The 19,533-nt window shown below is 39.0% G+C and overlaps 1 protein-coding gene across 12 annotated transcripts in view; it reads right to left on the bottom strand.

Annotated features, from left to right (window-relative positions):
• LOC122402964 (polypyrimidine tract-binding protein 2) overlaps positions 1–19,533 on the bottom strand; it is a 548,137-nt gene that overhangs the window by 374,051 nt on the left and 154,553 nt on the right. For 6 of the 12 annotated variants that reach the window (XM_043406191.1, XM_043406199.1, XM_043406198.1 and 3 more), the window contains one exon: positions 6,433–6,587. The exons of 5 other annotated variants lie outside the window; for them this stretch is intronic. In XM_043406191.1, the coding sequence (XP_043262126.1) occupies positions 6,433–6,513 (81 nt within the window). In that variant the 5' untranslated portion in view covers positions 6,514–6,587. The remainder of the gene's footprint in view (positions 1–6,432; positions 6,588–19,533) is intronic. One more of the 12 variants, XM_043406193.1, reaches the window with a different exon arrangement.

Raw genomic sequence — 19,533 nt, forward strand, 5'->3', positions numbered from 1 at the left:
TTGCATTTCACTTTTATAAATTCGCATAACGACTACGGTTATCGCGTCGTGGAAGCTTCCGCAGTTTCGAGGGAACGCGATTCGGCTGCAACAGCATATTCCTGGAGAAGAGAGCGCGATAAAATCACGGGGAAGCACCGTGGATTCCTTTAATTGCCGAATGGCTGCCTCCGAACGCGTGAATTGTTTGTAATTTCGTGCAAGTCACTGGTTAGGGTTATTAGAGAAGGGAGTAACAACCGCGGCTTTGTGAGAGGAATAGTTATTGTATTTTCGATGCCTAGTCTTTTCCACCTAGTAATAAAATTGTTGGTCGAATGGGTCTTGTATTGGATCATAATAACTACGGTCAGGTGCAAAATTCAGTATTTTAGCAAAACTGGACTTTAGTAGATTAATTTTTCTTAATATTGTGGTTTCTAAATTTTTTCTAATTAACGTGGTTTGATATAAAATTGTTAGCCAACTGAGTTTTCTAGGAATCAACGAGATATAATAACTACGGTCAGGTGCAAAATTGAATTTATTTTAAAAAACAGTAATTTAATAGTTTACTTTTTATTAACATTGTGGTTTCTAAATTTTTTCTAATTAATGTGGTTTGCCATAAAATTGTTAGTCAACTGAATTTTCTAGGAATCAACAAGATAGAAACTACGGTCAGGTGAAAAATTCATTACTTTAACAAAACTGGGCTTCAGTAGTTTAATTTTTATTAACTTTGTGGTTTCTAAATTTTTTCTAATTAACGTGCTTTGATATAAAATTGTTGGTCGACTGGATTTTGTATGGATCAACGAGATCATAGCTACGGTCAGGTGCAAAATTGAATTTATTTTACAAAACACTACTTTAATAGTTTAATTTTTATTAACTTTGTGTTTTCTTATTTTTGATTACAGTTTAGACAGTCGTTGAGTCAAGAAATTAATATGGTTTGGCATAAAATTGTTGTAGAAATTCACAAGATAATAACTACGGTCACAGATAAAATTGAATCTATTTTATAAAACAAAGTACTGTTATAATTTAATTTTCTTTAATTTCGTGCCTTTCTATTTTAGATTTTAATATGGTTTGCCATAAAATTGATACTCAACTGAGTTTTCTAGGAATCAACAAGATAGAAACTACGGTCAGGTGCAAAATTCATTACTTTAACAAAACTGGGCTTTAATATTTTAATTTTTATTAACTTTGTGGTTTCTAAATTTTTTCTAATTAACTTGGTTTGATATAAAATTGTTAGTTGACTGGGTTTTGTATGGATCAACGAGATAAAAACTACGGTCAGGTGCAAAATTCAGTACTTTAGCAAAATTGGACTTTAGTAGTTTAATTTTTCTTAATTTTGTGTCTTCTTATTTTTTATTAGAGTTTAGACAGTCGTTGAGTTTGCTGGTAATTCAAAAAATTAATATGGTTTGCCATAAAATTGTTACTCAACTGAGTTTTCTAGGAATCAACGACATGAAAACTACGGTCAGGTGCAAAATTCAATATTTTAGCAAAACTGGACTTTAATAGTTTAGTTTTTCTTAACTTTGTGTTTTCTTCTGTCGTTGAGTCAAGAAATTAATATGGTTTGACATAAAATTGTTGTAGAAATTCACAAGATAATAACTACGGTCACAGGCAAAATGGAATTTATTTTACAAAAAAAAGTACTGTTATAATTTAATTTTCTTTAACTTCCTGCTTTTCTATATCAGATTTTAATATGGTTTGCCATAAAATTGTTAGTCAACTGAGTTTTCTACGAATCAACGAGATAAAAACTACGGTCAGGTGCAAAATTCAGTATTTTAGTAAAATTGGACTTTAGTAATTTAATTTTTCTTAACTTTGTGTTCTCTTATTTTTTTATAATCAATATAGTTTAACATTAAATTCTTAGTCAACTGAAACTCCTACAGATCAACGAGATTAGAACTACGGTCAAATGCAAAATTGAGTCTATTTAATAAAATAGTAATAATTTAATTTTCCTTAACTTAGTCTACTCTTTTTAATCACACTATGCAACAAGTTTGAGAGATTAACATTATAAATTGTTTAAAAATTGTTAGTCGACTGGATTCGTACGGATAAAAAGAAAAATAATAACTACGGTCAGATGCAAAATTGAGTCAATTTCCTAAAAAAAAATACTCCAATAATTTAATTCCCCCCACTTTATGTGCCCTCATTTTTTATTCCAGTTTGCATCGTCGTCGATTTCCTAAATAGTTTGACAAATTAATGCTCCTTAACGCGACCAGAGACGGCTAAAAACTAAAGTTCCCCCCCCCCACGAAGTAATTTAACGTTCTATTATATTCCACATGAAAAATCGATCCCCTTCATCACTCCCAGCGACCAGAGCGCGAAGGATCGTCCAGTAAATTAGATGCATCACCGTCCAACTCATTACCAGACACCGGATCCGCGAGCATCGCTTCTTCGCAAGTATTTCTCGTGGAATTTTAATTAATATCTCGTGGTTTGCGCGTAGCCGGCCGAAACGCGGGGTCGAACAGGCGTCGGAGGGATACAAAGCCCTCGAATGAAAGGCGATATCCGAAAGGCAGCCCGAGGGGTAGCTTTTTTTATCAGCGACGAAATGCCCCGGCTTCTTTTCGCGGGAGAAACAGGGTGAAAAGGTGGCCAAAGGGAACAAAAACCCGGGGCCAACGACACCGGAAACGGCGACAGGGGGCTTAGCAAATTGCTGCTATTAACTTCCATCATCGCATCTATATGAAAAGACATCCTACACAGAGTGTGTCTCGTTTATCGCCGCCATCTCGTAGCATTTACCTTGCTTTTAGGGCGGAAAGCGTGCGTGACGTTTGATCAAGGTCACACTTCACACTACCGCTGATTATGGTGTGCGCCTTTCCATGTAATTTTATCGCCCCTGCGTTCGCAACCGATGCAGAATAATTCAACAAATTACGGATCCTTGACCGACTTCTGGGGATAACAAAATTTCCTTCATTTAATTTTTGTATACCATTTTCAATTAAATAAAAAATTTATAGTGTTATAACAGACGAAGACTGTACTAATAGTATCATATTCATTCAAAAATCATTGTTCAATAAACCGTAGAATTATTTTTCTGGTCGATTGTGACCTTATTAAATCATAATTCCATAATGCAATTTAAGAAACTCAAGATTATTCGAGATTTTTATCGAAGGAAACAATTTTTCGAAATTTTTATTTTGGCACTTTGTTCTTCTCAAAATACTTGTCAACTTTCGTTTCAAACATTTTTTTGATAGATTAATGTAAATGCTTAAAAAATGTAAAGTATAATGTCGAAATAAGTATGAAAAAAACATAGAAAACAGCATAAATTCTAAAGGGAGTTATGTTCATTGGATAGGGGATGAAATGCCTTTTAAAATGAGCGTTCGTACGAGTGGATAGCTTAATTAGTTCCGGAGATATGAGGATTTTAGTTTCAAGCCGATGCGGTGGCTAGTTTCGAAGATATAAGTTTGTTTACGTTTCATTGTTTACGTCCGCGCCAGGTCAATGACCTCACGTGACCGTAGCGAGTAGCGAACGTGACGTCACTAGGTCACGACTCACGTGCGTGAGAGACAAGGAGGTCCGACGCGTCAGACGGAGACAGAGATAGTCGAATTAAAAAAATTACTTTTTACATAAATTACGATATCTCGAAAACGGTAAATCCGATCGACAAAAATCCAAAAGCAATTTTAAAGAGGAAGGTTTACCCCTCCTAACAGCGGTTGAATTTTGAATAAAGCACTAATAACCTCAAAACTACACGAGTTTAAAGTTTAACTATTTTTAATACACGATATTGGGGCTGTTCTAAGAGAGTCGACACTGAAGATTCTCATCTTTGGTATATAGTTACTATTTACATTAGAAGCTAACCTATAAGTTGATATCCTGTTCCAAAATTCTTTTACAAATCTTAACGCAAGTTTATAACACAGTTATAATTAACCAATCTTTAGATTAAAAAAATTAATTAATATTTCCTTGTATTTAACACTTTGACTGTCACGTGACCCACATATGGGTCACAAAATTTACAAGATGTTGGAAAAATTATTTTTCAAATTAAGACGTTGAAAAAAATAAATTTGTGAATTTGTGACAGAATTTACATGATTTTAGAAAAATAAATTCTCAAATAAAGACGTTGAAAAAAATTAATTTTCGATAGAATTTGTGAATTTTAACAAATTGAAAATTTTACTTTTGCAGACTACTACACAGTGTTGATCTGAACGTGTTAAAATTACTTATCTCGAGAACGATTATCGAAACGGAAGAAATCACTATAAGGGCAACAGTGTCAATAGAGCTACCATAGCTCAGAGGTGCTTATTGCAACCTTTCAACCTGCAAATTTCCTGCAACACCGTATCCCTCCCTCCAGTCGCGTCAAAGAGCCGGACATGCTTCAAAAGACGCGCCTCCCGCCGTTATGCAAGGCAAAACGTAGATGTACCAATGGGGAGAGAGATGGTACAGTGCTCCATTCCCGGGGCGAGTTCAAACAGAGCGAAACGTAAAACGAATTCTCTTTCCGTGTCCCTCCGCGCCTTGAACGACGCGTCAACTTCAAAACTGAATTAAGTCTTTAAACTTGCAGGATTACCGACGATACACAGGAACGTAATAACTAAGCGAAATCCCGGGAGCTCTTGCTCAAAGATCGTTTCATCTTCAGCGGAATTAAACTCGATGACGGTTTCACCTCGAACAGGTTTGTTTACGTTTTATTTATTGATCGGGTCGAATCCACCCCCGCTTGCAGGACAATTTTATTATCGTTTGGAAATTTAGGACACTTGTTGAGGACCTGGGTGAGGCAGGATGATCGCAAGTAACAAGTGTCCACACATCAAATACTGGTGAAGAGGTAGCTTTTGCAAACTGAGCTTTGATGCTCCTTCAACAGACAATTTTGCAAACTCTGGTTAGCTACTAGTTGCAATAGATAATAGTGGGGGCAAGAAATTGCTAAAAAACCACTTGGAAACAGTGTTTTTAGTCAAATCTCACCTTTGCTCCAAGCTCATCCAAGTTCCCTCAGATGTAACAGGGGATTTTCGACAATTTTTGAGGTTTTTATACAATTTTGCAAACTCTGGTTGACTACCAGTTATAATAGATACTAGTGGTGGCTAGAAATTGATAGAAAACCACTTGGAAACAGTGTTTTGAGTCCAATCTCACCTTTGCAACAAACTCAACGAAGTTTCCTCAGATGTAACAGGGGTTTTTGACAATTTTTGAGGATTTTATACAATTTTGCAAACTCTGGTTTACTACCAGTCATAACAGATAGTAGTGGTGGCTAAAAATTGAGAAAAAACCACTTGGAAACAGTGTTTTGAGTCTAATCTCACCTCTGCTCCAAGCTCATCCAAGTTCCCTCAAATGTAACAGGGGATTTTCGACAATTTTTGAGGATTTTATACAATTTTGCAAGCTCTGGTTTGCTACCAGTTATAACAGATACTAGTGGTGGCTAAAAATTGATAAAAAACCACTTGGAAACAGTGTTTTGAGTCTAATCTCGCCTTTGCTCCAAGCTCATCCAAGTTCCCTCAGACGCAACAGGCGATTTTCGACAATTTTTGAGGTTTTTATACAATTTTGCAAGCTCTGGTTTGCTACCAGTTATAACAGATACTAGTGGTGGCTAGAAATTGATAAAAAACCACTTGGAAATAGTGTTTTGAGCCTAATCTCACCTCTGCTCCAAGTGTCTAAGTTCCCTCAAGCTTAACAGGGGATTTTTAACAGAAAATTCACGTTTAAAAAGGGTATCTTTCCCCCAAAAACACTTACTAAACAAACATCAAGATGGAATCTCATTGAAATAAATAAAATCTTACAGATTACGTTCTAATACCTCGTCAGGGCACATCTCGCGTAAATAGTATGATAAACTTATTCTAGAAAGCATGGAACACCTGGAATAAATGCTCACACCGAAACAAACAGCAAACACGGATAAATCGTGTGAAAAGCATGCCTTCTTTGAGGGGTGGGGTTGAAATAAAAATAACGAGAAATAAGAGAACATTACACCGTCACGTACACGTACACGTCGCAGCAGTATTTTCGCCGTGACAGAAGCAAGCACTAGAGTTCAGAATAAGGTGACATACGTTACATTGTGCGGTACAAGTTCACTGACAGAGAAAGTTTAGACAAATGGTACGACGTTGGTTCACTTACCCCAAAAAAACCACCGACTAACGTTCAGAGTTTTTTTTCTTTCGTTTTTTTTACGCTGATTTTGGAGTCTAAGTCATTTTTTTTTTTTTTTTTTTTTTTTGTGGAAAATTTATCGTCACGAATGGTACAAAGTTACCGCGGGGCGGTTAAGAAAAGAATTTGGCTGAAAGATGTGTGTTGCCAATCGAAACTGGATCAATCGCGACTCACCTTTATTCCGAGGGTCGGAGTCAGCATTCCATAGTCGGTTAGGGTTGGCAGCATAACTGGGGGTACGTTTGCCATCATCATACTGTCTAGAATCTTCGCACGTACTTTCCCTTCGTGCACAGAACACAAATCAATTTATTGCTTACTAGACCTACCTGAAACACAAAATGCATACAGAAATTGAGTAAAATTTCTTCAAATTAGGGCAAAATTCAAGTTAAAAGGTAAAATGTACTTTCTAAAATTTGAATAGAAAATGTTTCTCGTTCTGAGAAAATGTCTCTTCAAACATCGTCAAACATCAGTTTTTCTGGGAGAAATTACCGCCAAAAATTGGGTTTCGGGTTATGAAAGTGGAAAATGGCTCTTAGAGAATATGTTTCTATCATAAAATGTTATCATACGAGATGTTGACTATTTTTTAGGTAAATAAATAAGGCAAGAAGTTCGCCAATGGTAGGTGTAATGATTAGTGATCGTTCCTAGCTTGTTGACTATCATATGATGGTGTTGAGTACTGTATGATGAAACTTAGCCTATCAGAAAATGTAATTAAACTGTATATTAACTTTTCTTTAGTAAATAAACAATGCAAGAGGTTAAGCAATGGGAGTTGCAATGCCTAGTGATAGTTCCTAGCTGGTTGAGTGTCGTATGATGGTGTTGAGTGTCGTATGATGAAACTCAACCTGTCAGAAAATGTTATCAAACGACTTATGGACTTTCTCTAAAGTGAACAAATAAAGCAAGGGGTTAACCAATGGTAGTTGTAATGATTAACGATCGTTCCTAGCTTGTTGACTATTGTTGATCGTGTTGAGTATGGTATGATGAAACTTTGCCTGTCAGAAAATGCTATCAAACGACATATTGACTTCTTCTAATGTATAGAAACAAGGCAAGGGGTTAACCAATGCCAGTTGTAATGATTATGCATGGTTCCTAGTTTGTTGATCATCGTTTGATCGTGTTCAGTGTGATATGATGAAACTTAAACTATCAGAAAACGTTATTAAACTGTATATTAACTTTTCTTTAGTAAATAAACAATGCAAGAGGTTAAGCAATGGCAGTTGTAATGCCTAGTGATAGTTCCTAGCTGGTTGAGTGTCGTATGATGGTGTTGAGTGTCGTATGATGAAACTCAACGTGTCAGAAAATGTTATCAAACGACTTATGGACTTTCTCTAAAGTGAACAAATAAAGCAAGGGGTTAACCAATGGTAGTTGTAATGATTAGCGATCGTTTCTAGCTTGTTGACTATTGTTGATCGTGTTGAGTATTGTATGATGAAACTTAGCCTGTCAGAAAATGCTATCAAACGACATATTGACTTCATCTAAAGTATAGAAACAAGGCACAGGGTTAACCAATGCCAGTTGTAATGATTATGCATGGTTCCTAGTTTGTTGATCATCGTTTGATCGTGTTCAGTGTGATGTGATGAAACTTAACCTATCAGAAAATGCTATCAAACGACATATTGACTATTTTTTAGGTAAATAAATAAGCCTAGGGGGTCATTTATTGCTTGTTGACTATCATTTGATCGTGTTGAGTGCCGTATGATGAAACTTAGCATATCAGAAAATGTCATCATACGACATTATTGACTCTTTTTAAGGCAAGAGGTTAACCAATGCCAGTTGCAATGATTAGTAACCGTTGCTAGCTTGTTGACTATCGTTTAATCGTGTTGAATATTGTATGATGAAACTTAACCTATCAGAAAATGCTATCAAACGACATATTGACTATTTTTTAGGTAAATAAATAAGCCTAGGGGGTCATTTATTGCTTGTTGACTATCATTTGATCGTGTTGAGTGCCGTATGATGAAACTTAGCATATCAGAAAATGTCATCATACGACATTATTGACTCTTTTTAAGGCAAGGGGTTAACTAATGCCAGTTGCAATGATTAGTAACCGTTGCTAGCTTGTTGACTATCGTTTAATCGTGTTGAACATTGTATGATGAAACTTAACCTATCAGAAAATGCTATCAAACGACATATTGACTATTTTTTAGGTAAATAAATAAGCCTAGGGGGTCATTTATTGCTTGTTGACTATCATTTGATCGTGTTGAGTGCCGTATGATGAAACTTAGACTATCAGAAAATATCATCATACGACATTATTGACTCTTTTTAAGGCAAGGGGTTAACCAATGCCAGTTGCAATGATTAGTAACCATTCCTAGCTTGTTGACTATTGTTTAATCGTGTTGAATATTGTATGATGAAACTTAACCTATCAGAAAATGCTATCAAACGACATATTGACTATTTTTTAGGTAAATAAATAAGCCTAGGGGGTCATTTATTGCTTGTTGACTATCATTTGATCGTGTTGAGTGCCGTATGATGAAACTTAGACTATCAGAAAATATCATCATACGACATTATTGACTCTTTTTAAGGCAAGGGGTTAACCAATGCCAGTTGCAATGATTAGTAACCGTTGCTAGCTTGTTGACTATCGTTTAATCGTGTTGAATATTGTATGATGAAACTTAACCTATCAGAAAATGCTATCAAACGACATATTGACTATTTTTTAGGTAAATAAATAAGCCTAGGGGGTCATTTATTGCTTGTTGACTATCATTTGATCGTGTTGAGTGCCGTATGATGAAACTTAGCATATCAGAAAATGTCATCATACGACATTATTGACTCTTTTTAAGGCAAGGGGTTAACCAATGCCAGTTGCAATGATTAGTAACCGTTGCTAGCTTGTTGACTATCGTTTAATCGTGTTGAACATTGTATGATGAAACTTAACCTATCAGAAAATGCTATCAAACGACATATTGACTATTTTTTAGGTAAATAAATAAGCCTAGGGGGTCATTTATTGCTTGTTGACTATCATTTGATCGTGTTGAGTGCCGTATGATGAAACTTAGCATATCAGAAAATGTCATCATACGACATTATTGACTCTTTTTAAGGCAAGAGGTTAACCAATGCCAGTTGCAATGATTAGTAACCGTTGCTAGCTTGTTGACTATCGTTTAATCGTGTTGAATATTGTATGATGAAACTTAACCTATCAGAAAATGCTATCAAACGACATATTGACTATTTTTTAGGTAAATAAATAAGCCTAGGGGGTCATTTATTGCTTGTCGACTATCATTTGATCGTGTTGAGTGCCGTATGATGAAACTTAGCATATCAGAAAATGTCATCATACGACATTATTGACTCTTTTTAAGGCAAGGGGTTAACCAATGCCAGTTGCAATGATTAGTAACCGTTGCTAGCTTGTTGACTATCGTTTAATCGTGTTGAACATTGTATGATGAAACTTAACCTATCAGAAAATGCTATCAAACGACATATTGACTATTTTTTAGGTAAATAAATAAGCCTAGGGGGTCATTTATTGCTTGTTGACTATCATTTGATCGTGTTGAGTGCCGTATGATGAAACTTAGACTATCAGAAAATGTCATCATACGACATTATTGACTCTTTTTAAGGCAAGGGGTTAACCAATGCCAGTTGCAATGATTAGTAACCGTTGCTAGCTTGTTGACTATCGTTTAATCGTGTTGAATATTGTATGATGAAACTTAACCTATCAGAAAATGCTATCAAACGACATATTGACTATTTTTTAGGTAAATAAATAAGCCTAGGGGGTCATTTATTGCTTGTTGACTATCATTTGATCGTGTTGAGTGCCGTATGATGAAACTTAGACTATCAGAAAATATCATCATACGACATTATTGACTCTTTTTAAGGCAAGGGGTTAACCAATGCCAGTTGCAATGATTAGTAACCATTCCTAGCTTGTTGACTATTGTTTAATCGTGTTGAGTATTGTATGATGAAACTTAACCTATCAGAAAATGCTATCAAACGACATATTGACTATTTTTTAGGTAAATAAATAAGCCTAGGGGGTCATTTATTGCTTGTTGACTATCATTTGATCGTGTTGAGTGCCGTATGATGAAACTTAGCATATCAGAAAATGTCATCATACGACATTATTGACTCTTTTTAAGGCAAGAGGTTAACCAATGCCAGTTGCAATGATTAGTAACCGTTGCTAGCTTGTTGACTATCGTTTAATCGTGTTGAATATTGTATGATGAAACTTAACCTATCAGAAAATGCTATCAAACGACATATTGACTATTTTTTAGGTAAATAAACAAGCCAAGGGGTTAACCAATGCCATTTACAATGATTAATAACCGTTCCTAGCTTGTTGACTATCATATGATCGTGTTGAGTGTCGTATGATGAAACTTAACCTATCAGAAAATGTTATCAACCGACATGTTGACCATTTTTTAGGTAAATAAATCAAACAAGGAGTTAACCAATGCAAGTTGTAACGAGTAATGATCATTTCTAGCTCGTTGACTATCGTTTGGTCGTGTCGAGTGTGGTATGATGGCAGTGAGAAGGGAAAATCTGGAACGTATCGAGCGGAATCGTATTCGTGGCGCGTACGTGACCGAGGCCGGGGCGGCAATCAGGAAACTTGGTGCCGCTTTCGCGAACAAAGCGCCCGGTCGTGTTTTCTTTATCTTAAATCCGCGCGGAATGCAGAAAGTGTAACAAAGGCAGCGGAACTACGGCTTCCCGGGTATCTACCGATGAACTTTTCTCCGTGCGGCGGCGACACGCTTCGCGCAAACATTGTTCCGAACTCGGCCCGCGATCCGGAACCGGGAGCACCGGCGCCCCGCAGTTTCGCCAAGTTTCATCAGCGTCCCTCCAGGCACATTTCAATTATACCCGGGCAACCAATTAAGAAATTAATCCATTAAGATTAACGTTAACCGCGACGGAACTCGCGAAGACCGGATTACACGCGCGCGGGATCGCCCCAAACCTGGTCGAAATCGACGAGGCGATACGACGATGGCCAACAAACAACTATCGACAGCCAAAACAACCATTGATTAACTCCTTGGGCTGGTTTATTTGCTTTGGGAAAGTGTCATACGGTACTCAATATGATCAAACGATAGTCAACAAGCTAGAAATGATCATTAATCGTTACAACTACCATTGGTTAACCCCTTACTTTATTTGTTCAGTTTAGAAAAGGTCCATAAGTCGTTTGATAACATTTTCTGACAGGTTGAGTTTCATCATACAATACTCAACACGATCAACAATAGTCAACAAGCTAGGAACGATCGCTAATCCTTGAAACTACCATTGGTTAATCCCTTACTTCATTTGCTTACTTTAGAAAAAGTCCATAAGTCGTTTGATAACATTTTCTGACAGGTTGAGTTTCATCATACGGCACTCAACACCATCATACGACACTCAACCAGCTAGGAACTATCACTAGGAATTACAACTGCCATTGCTTAACCCCTTGCCTTGATTATTTAGTAAAGAAAAGTTAATGTACAGTTTAATAACATTTTCTGATAGGTTAAGTTTCATCATATCACACTCAACACGATCAAACGATAATCAACAAACTAGGAACCATGCATAATCATTACAACTGGCATTGGTTACCCCTTGCCTTGTTTCTAAACTTTAGAAGAAGTCAGTATGTCGTTTGATAGCATTTTCTGACAGGCTAAGTTTCATCATACCATACTCAACACGATCAACAATAGTCAACAAGCTAGGAACGATCGCTAATCATTGCAACTACCATTGGATAACCCCTTACTTTATTTTTTCTGTTTAGAAAAAGTCCATAAATCGATTGGTAACATTTTCTGACAGGTTGAGTTTCATCATACGAAACTCAACACCATCATACGACACTCAACCAGCTAGGAACTATCACTAGGTATTACAACTGCCATTGCTTAACCCCTCTCGCCTTATTTATAAGCTTGAGAAATACAAAACCTTTGATAAAATTTCTCAACAAACTAAGTTTCATCATACCAAACTCAACACAATAAAACCATAATCAACAATTTTGCAACGATCGCCAGCCAAAACAACCCCCATTCATTAACTCTTTGCCTCATTTATTTCCCAAAGGAAAAGTCAATACATCGTTTACTAAAATCTCCTAACACACTATCAGTTTCATCATACCAAACTCAACACGATACGACGATGATCAACAAGCTACCAAAGATCGCCAGTAATTAAAACTTCGATTGGTGACCTCCTCGTCTTATTTATTTACCCAAGAAAAAGTAAATACATCATTTGCTAAAATTTCCTAACAGCCTAAGTTTCATCATATCACACTCAACACGATACGACGATGGTCAACAAACCAGTAATTACAACTGCGATCGGGTAAACCCCTTGCCCCATTTATTGACCAAAGTAAAAAGTAAACATAACGTTCCATAAAATTTTCAAAGTTCCCAAGTATTTGTGACGACGTTTCGAAATCGAGTGACGCTCGAAACGAACCCGGCCGATATTTACAGGTATCTCGCGTAAATTAAACCGGACTAAGTACACTTTAATTAGCCGCGCGGCAAACAATCGCTGCCTTGAGCCACTAATTTACATGAAAAGCGCGCGTGTGAATCCGCCTAAACGGAATTACTGCGAATCGGTTTGTTTCCGGAAGTGACCCGACGCGTATATCCAAGGAACGAGGCCACCGATGATTTTCGGTGTTCAAGCTCGTGATCACGTTCCGGCGGAACACGCTGAGCCTCTCTAAATGCTCTTCCATTACTCCGCGGGGCCGGCCAATTAAGAACTTAATCCGACCAAGATTTCGATGCAAAACGTGCAAAGAGTCCTAGCAAGGACGAGGGGGGGACAAATAAAAACTGTTCAAGAATTTTTTATAATTGTTAGTCGACTTTGCTATGGATCCATGAGACGATACGGTCAGGTGAAAAGTAATCAATCCAGTGAGCTAGATAGCTAGGCAAGAAGTTAGCTAGGTGACTAGCAAGGAGTGAGCTAGCTAGGCTACCAAGAGGTGAGCTAGCTAGGCTACCAAGAGGTGAGCTACCTAGCTACTAAGGGGTGAGCTAGCTAGGCTACCAAGAGGTGAGCTAGCTAGGCTACCAAGAGGTGAGCTAGCTAGGCTACCAAGAGGTGACTAGCTAGGCTACCAAGAGGTGAGATACCTAGCTACCAAGGAGTGAGCTAGCTAGGCTACCAAGAGGTGAGCTACCTAGCTACTAAAGGGTGAGCTAGCTAGCTAGTAAGGAATGAGCTAGCTAGGCTACCAAGAGGTGAGCTAGCTAGGCTACCAAGGACTGAGCTACCTAGCTACCAAGGAGTGAGCTAGCTAGGCTACCAAGAGGTGAGCTAGCTAGCTAGGCTACCAAGAGGTGAGCTACCTAGCTACCAAGGAGTGAGCTAGCTAGGCTACCAAGAGGTGAGCTAACTAGGCTACCAAGAGGTGAACTACCTAGCTACCAAGCATTGAGCTAGCTTTTCCCAACACTCCAGTCAAATTCAATCAGTACCATAACAATATATGGCAAGCAAGTTGAGAGAGGAGCTGCTGCTCCTCACCAACAAATTTCTCTATTTTTCAACAAAGACTGCCCCCATACATCGAATAGCAATTCCTCCAGGTTCTTCCCCCCCCGACTTTCTCATACAGATCCCTCGTCCTGACAGGGAATATCCAGTGTCAGGTCTTAAACAGGGTCTGATGGATAAGCTTAGTATTATAGGGGTCGCGGTGAATTCTCCGGGGCTTTGGGAGAAAGTGGCTAAAAATATAAAATTATGTCTCCGCGTGGCCACAGTTCCTTCGCCTTTCCACCGTACGAAATAATCGAGAAAATGGGATCGCGATTCCCGGGGAGTCCCGCGAAATTGAGACGGTAATAGAAAATGGCGCTGAAGGGACATCGGAAATGTGAATCGCCCCCGGGGTTTAACCGGGGAGTTTTTCTTAACGTTAAATACCAGGGGACAGAGATGAAAAGAAGGAAGTAGACGGGAAGTTAAGGGAATGGAGGAGGAGGATAGTTCGGTCGGGAACGGAAACAGCGTGGAAACACGGTGTTCACGGAAATAGAGATTTCGCGGAAGGTCTTACGCCGGATTTGCCGGTTAAGCCGCCTTGGATCGTGCTGTTACAACGGTTTCGCCCGCTTCCTCCGGCGGGGAGGAACCGCCCCCGCGTCCCTCTCGTTCTCTGAGCCCCCCTAACTCACAGATCGACCACGGCCACGTGACACCAATCTAAGTTTCGAACCCCATCCTTTCGACCCTCGGCCGGGTTTCCCCGCTTCTTACCCAGATACGTTTCCCCCGGAATTTCGTGATTCCCATTCTTATGCGATGCATTGGGCGGGCACAAAAGTTCCGTTTCGATATCGATGTCAACCGAATCCCGCGGTTCTTCAAAACCCACTCGAAGGAGAGTGTTACGTCTTTTGACGTATGCAAACTATTTGGTGAGGATAGTGAGGATAGCTGACTGTTTTTAAGGTTTAAATAGTTCAATTTAGGTACCTTTGTGGATGGTACAAGGTGTCACATTTTTCGAGAGAAAAATTTTTAGTTGCTCCAAAAAATTTTAATGGGAGATTCTAGAGACCAAAATAAGACGAAAATCAAGAATAGTAATTTTTTAATTGATGCTTCGTTAAAAAGTTATTAACGTTTAAAGTTGAAGTGTGCAGCGTGCGCGGCTCCCGTCTCACACTTCAACTTTAAACGTTAATAACTTTTTAACGAAGCCTCAAACAAAAAATTACTATTCTTCATTTTCGTCTTATTTTGGCCCCTACTCTCTATAGTAATAAAATTTAGCAATGAAACTCGAATTTTTTGGACTTCTGACATAATTTTCGATTCGCAACTACGCGTAATTCGCCCTCGAAAGGCCAGAAACTCGTCCAGCGGGCTCGCGACGCGCTCGACGTTTTCGTTGGTCGTCCTTTTTTTTCTTTTTTTCCGTTGTCCTTTTCTCGCTATTTCCACGCGTTTCCCTCTCAGCGCGAAGTTAATCGCCCGGCGAATTAGCCACGGTTGGATACAGAATTAATCAAACGCGGGCGCTCGAAGCGTGCGAGGAAAAGCGGTCGACGGGTAACGAGAGAAACACGGGTGAAAAATCGAGAAAGAAAAACCCGGGGACCGAGCGGAAATAAAAGGATAGAGGTTATCCCCGGAGCGTGGAGTAACTAGAGGTGGATGCAATTATCGCTTTGAGCTGCTCTGAATAGAGCCTACGCGAGATTAGCGATGAATTAGGGTGTCCCGGGGAAGTATTGCGCGTTTTAGTCGCCTCGACCTGCTCTTGTTTTCAAACTGTCTTCGAGATAAAGCCTACGCATTAATACCTTGCTGGAGAGCTCCTTGTAATCTCGTTACGAAAATATTACCGTGTCCTTTTCGGTTATTCCCTCATTTTTTAACCGGTCATGGAATGATACACGAGTTGGATACATTTTTGAAAGACTTGTTTATGTAAACAAAATTAGAATGATAGTATCATTCACTTGATAGAAATCAAGTGTTTCATAATTTTTATTGGAACTTAAAAATGGGTCATTTCGACTGATTTGGTAGTTCCAATATTTGATAATTGAAAGTGCCATCAATTTTAACTTTTTCTGGCTAAAAAAATTTTAAAATATCACTGAGACATACATAAATAAACCTTGTAAATTTGACTGCAAAAGGTGTTACAGTTTACTCGCAAAAAATTCCTAAATAAAGTCCAAAAGAATGACACCAGAACACCGTCGAATCGAACTCGAATCGCAGAATTTATTCACTCGATCGAAATTAATTGCAAAATCGAGTATAGGCGTTCGTCGATGGCCCCCCCTCCCAGCAATCCGGTGAATCCTGGAGGATAACCATCATCGTGATCTCGGATAAGGAGCGCTTCCCTTGTCGATATCGAAATGAGAAACCTAGAACGCATTAATGAGTGCGATCGTTCGACTGTGCACGCCGGGCTCTCGATCGAAGTGCAACACGGTCATGCTACTAATTGGCAATCAGTGTGCCTGCATTAGAAATATTGACAGTGACGCATGAATGATGGTACGTTGCGGACGGTTAGTGTGATTTTCTGGTAATGATAGAAGATAATGACTGACGGTTGAAACGAGAGGAATCGAGGGGAAACGGTTCCCTTTTCCTTTCGCAACAAAGCAAATTCCAAGTTTCTTTTAACGATCAGAAATTCAGGTTTTCAATGTACAATTTTAAAATTTTAATGGGAGGTTCTAGGGCCCAAAATAAGACGAAAATGAAGAATAGTAATTTTTTGTTTGAGGCTTCGTTAAAAAGTTATTAACGTTTAAAGTTGAAGTGTGAAACGGGAACCGCGCGCGCTGCACACTTCAACTTTAAACGTTAATAACTTTTTAACGAAGCCTCAATGAACAAATTGGTATTCTTGATTTTCGTCTTATTTTGGTCTCTAGAATCCATTAAACCACATTAAAATTTTTCCCAGGGTGGTCGAATACCAAAGTCCTGGATTACGTGTCCCCCATCGTGGAAGAACCGAAAATACTAAAATCGAAACGCTCCTTAACTTTCATCCCAATTCCTGGCTCTTAGGCCGCGATACTTTTTCACTCCACTATCTTCCCCCCGCCCCTCTCCTTCTATCCCCCGTTTTTTTTATAGAGCTGGATATTTTATTCAGCGGCACTCTGCTCACTCGCCTCTCGCGGCGTTTGATATTGCAGTCTCATTGCATAAAACCCGAGGCTTGCATAAAACACGGGCCGGCGTTTCTCGAGCGAAAGCTGACGGGCTCGAAAAGACGGTCAGAAACGAGCTGGCGAGGAATGCCTCGTGGACAGGGTAAGAAAAAATTCCCGGGAAAAAAAAGGAATTCGACGCTGCTGGATGGCTGCTATCCGTTGATTCGCCCGATGGTCCGTGAAAAAGCACTGATTCGATATTCCGTTGAAAGATTTTTTAAAAACAATTTTAATGGGGGATTCACCAGGTCAAAGTGAGACGAAAATCAAGAATAGTAATTTTTTAATTGAGGCTTCGTTAAAAAGTTATTAACTCTTAATGTTTAAATAAATAAATTTCACACACGTCGTAAAAAAAGTCGTTCAACGTGACTACCGATATATTTACAAGAATAAAGTTCAATCATCGATGGACGATGTGTGGTTCTTATAGAAATTTGGTCCAGCGCCGCGTTTCCCAGGTATCGAAAGACATGGTTTTCCCGTGAACGTGGGCGTAGCACGGTTCGCTAATCCGGCAACAGGTACGCCAACCTCGGCGTAACGACGTGAAATCGGTGATTCGCACGACGGGCAGATTCGCGCTCGGACCAGATGAGCGGGTAAAATTGGGGAACAACGGACGCGGGGGGAGGACAGAGGCGCGACACGGTCCGGCGAGCATATGGCGTGGCTCGCACATTGGCTAAAAATGTAAATTGTCCCGACTGCGTGCAATCCCGTTCGCTGGAGCGCGCTCTCTGCTCAACGGCTGTGAAGTAATTGAAAACACGCGTCATCTCCGGCAACGATGACCCCCCGGAGGGCTTCCACCGACCATTGGCTTCCTCGACTTCCGACCCGATCAACAATCGAGTTCCCATCCTAAGATTCGCATACTCTGCATAGCATTTTTCGGTGCCATTTTCTATATAAAATATTAAATCTTGCCCCTGGTATAGCTATTTTTGAAATTATGTAGCATTGAGTGCAGTGGATATTATTTAATGTTGAGATTAGGCGAGGTTTATGTTGAGCCTTTAGTCTAAATCTTAGTTCTGGTTATAAGATAAACGTTTGTACGTTTTGGTTTGTTGTAACCCTTTGTATGTGTATTTATAATTGTAAAACCACTGACCACCATTGATTATCATTGGAAACCATTGGCCACCATTGGCCATCATTGATCACCACTGATCACTACTGCTCACTACTGATCACCATTGGAAACCATTGGCCACCACTGACCACTACTCACCACCACTAACCAGCACTGACCACCATTGGAAACCATTGGCCACCACTCACCACCACTGACCACCATTGGCCACCATTCACCACCACTAACCACCACTGATCGCCACTAACCATTCAGTGACCATTCATTGGCCATTCACTGACCACTCATTGATCAATCAAGGACCACTCATTGACCATTCAAGGACCACTAACCACCATTGGAAACCATTGACCAGCACTGACCACCATTGACCACCACTCACCACCACTGATCGCCACTAACCATTCAGTGCACATTCATTGGCCATTCACAGCCAATACACTGACCATTCACTGCCCATATACTGCAAAATTCATTGAGCATTCATTGACCATTCAAGAACCATTCATTGACTATTCAAGGACCATTCATTGATCATTGAAGGACCATTCATTGACCATTCATTGACCATTCACTTCCAATACACTGACCATTCTCTGCTCATGCACTGCAAAATTCATTGACCATTCATTGTCCATTCACTTACCACCACTGACCACTCGTGAAAACTGGCATCTGATGACCACTACTGACCATTACTGACCACTCGTGAAAACTGGTGAGCACTGTATCCCAATAATGACCAGTGGACCATAAATTTAGTGGTGTAATAATATAAAAAAAATTTTGTAATTTGACAGAGTGTTTTCTAACGTGTGGTCATCCCATTTAATGTGCTCCCCAATTTCCTCCAATTTTATTAAATAACAAACAAGCTTAAAACTGTCTCAACAAATGTGGAATTACATAATTACTAGAAAATAAGAGTTTCATTTTCCCCTTTCAGGTTTTAAAAATATTATAATATTTTTAGTGATTTAGTTATCCAAAAATGTGTGATGAAAGTTGAGAAGATGGAAGAAATAAAAGTAGTCGACAAATCCAGTCTTGGGCCACTTGGTGGTCAGTATGAATAAAACTTCTACGAGATTGATCGAATAACCGATGCATCATCACAAGTATACTGGTAATTCGTGGGTAAACCCAGGGGCGAGGATCTAACGTGAGTTTGATAATTGGACCGACAGGTCTTCCATAACTGATCCATTTGTTCGAGAATCGATCATTTAAAAAGTGTGTCGTTAATCATCTGGAACCTGACGAGTCCATTTTTCCGTTGCAAACCTCGATGGAAACTTAGGTTTACCAAAGACGTTTCACGAAGTTTGCCTTCGATTAATTAACAGTGGAACCACCGACATTAATGGTGAATTT

The sequence above is a fragment of the Colletes gigas genome, unplaced genomic scaffold (genome assembly GCF_013123115.1).
Source record: "Colletes gigas isolate AHSC1104 unplaced genomic scaffold, ASM1312311v1 Colletes_gigas_Sc00042, whole genome shotgun sequence".
NCBI lineage: Eukaryota > Metazoa > Arthropoda > Insecta > Hymenoptera > Colletidae > Colletes > Colletes gigas.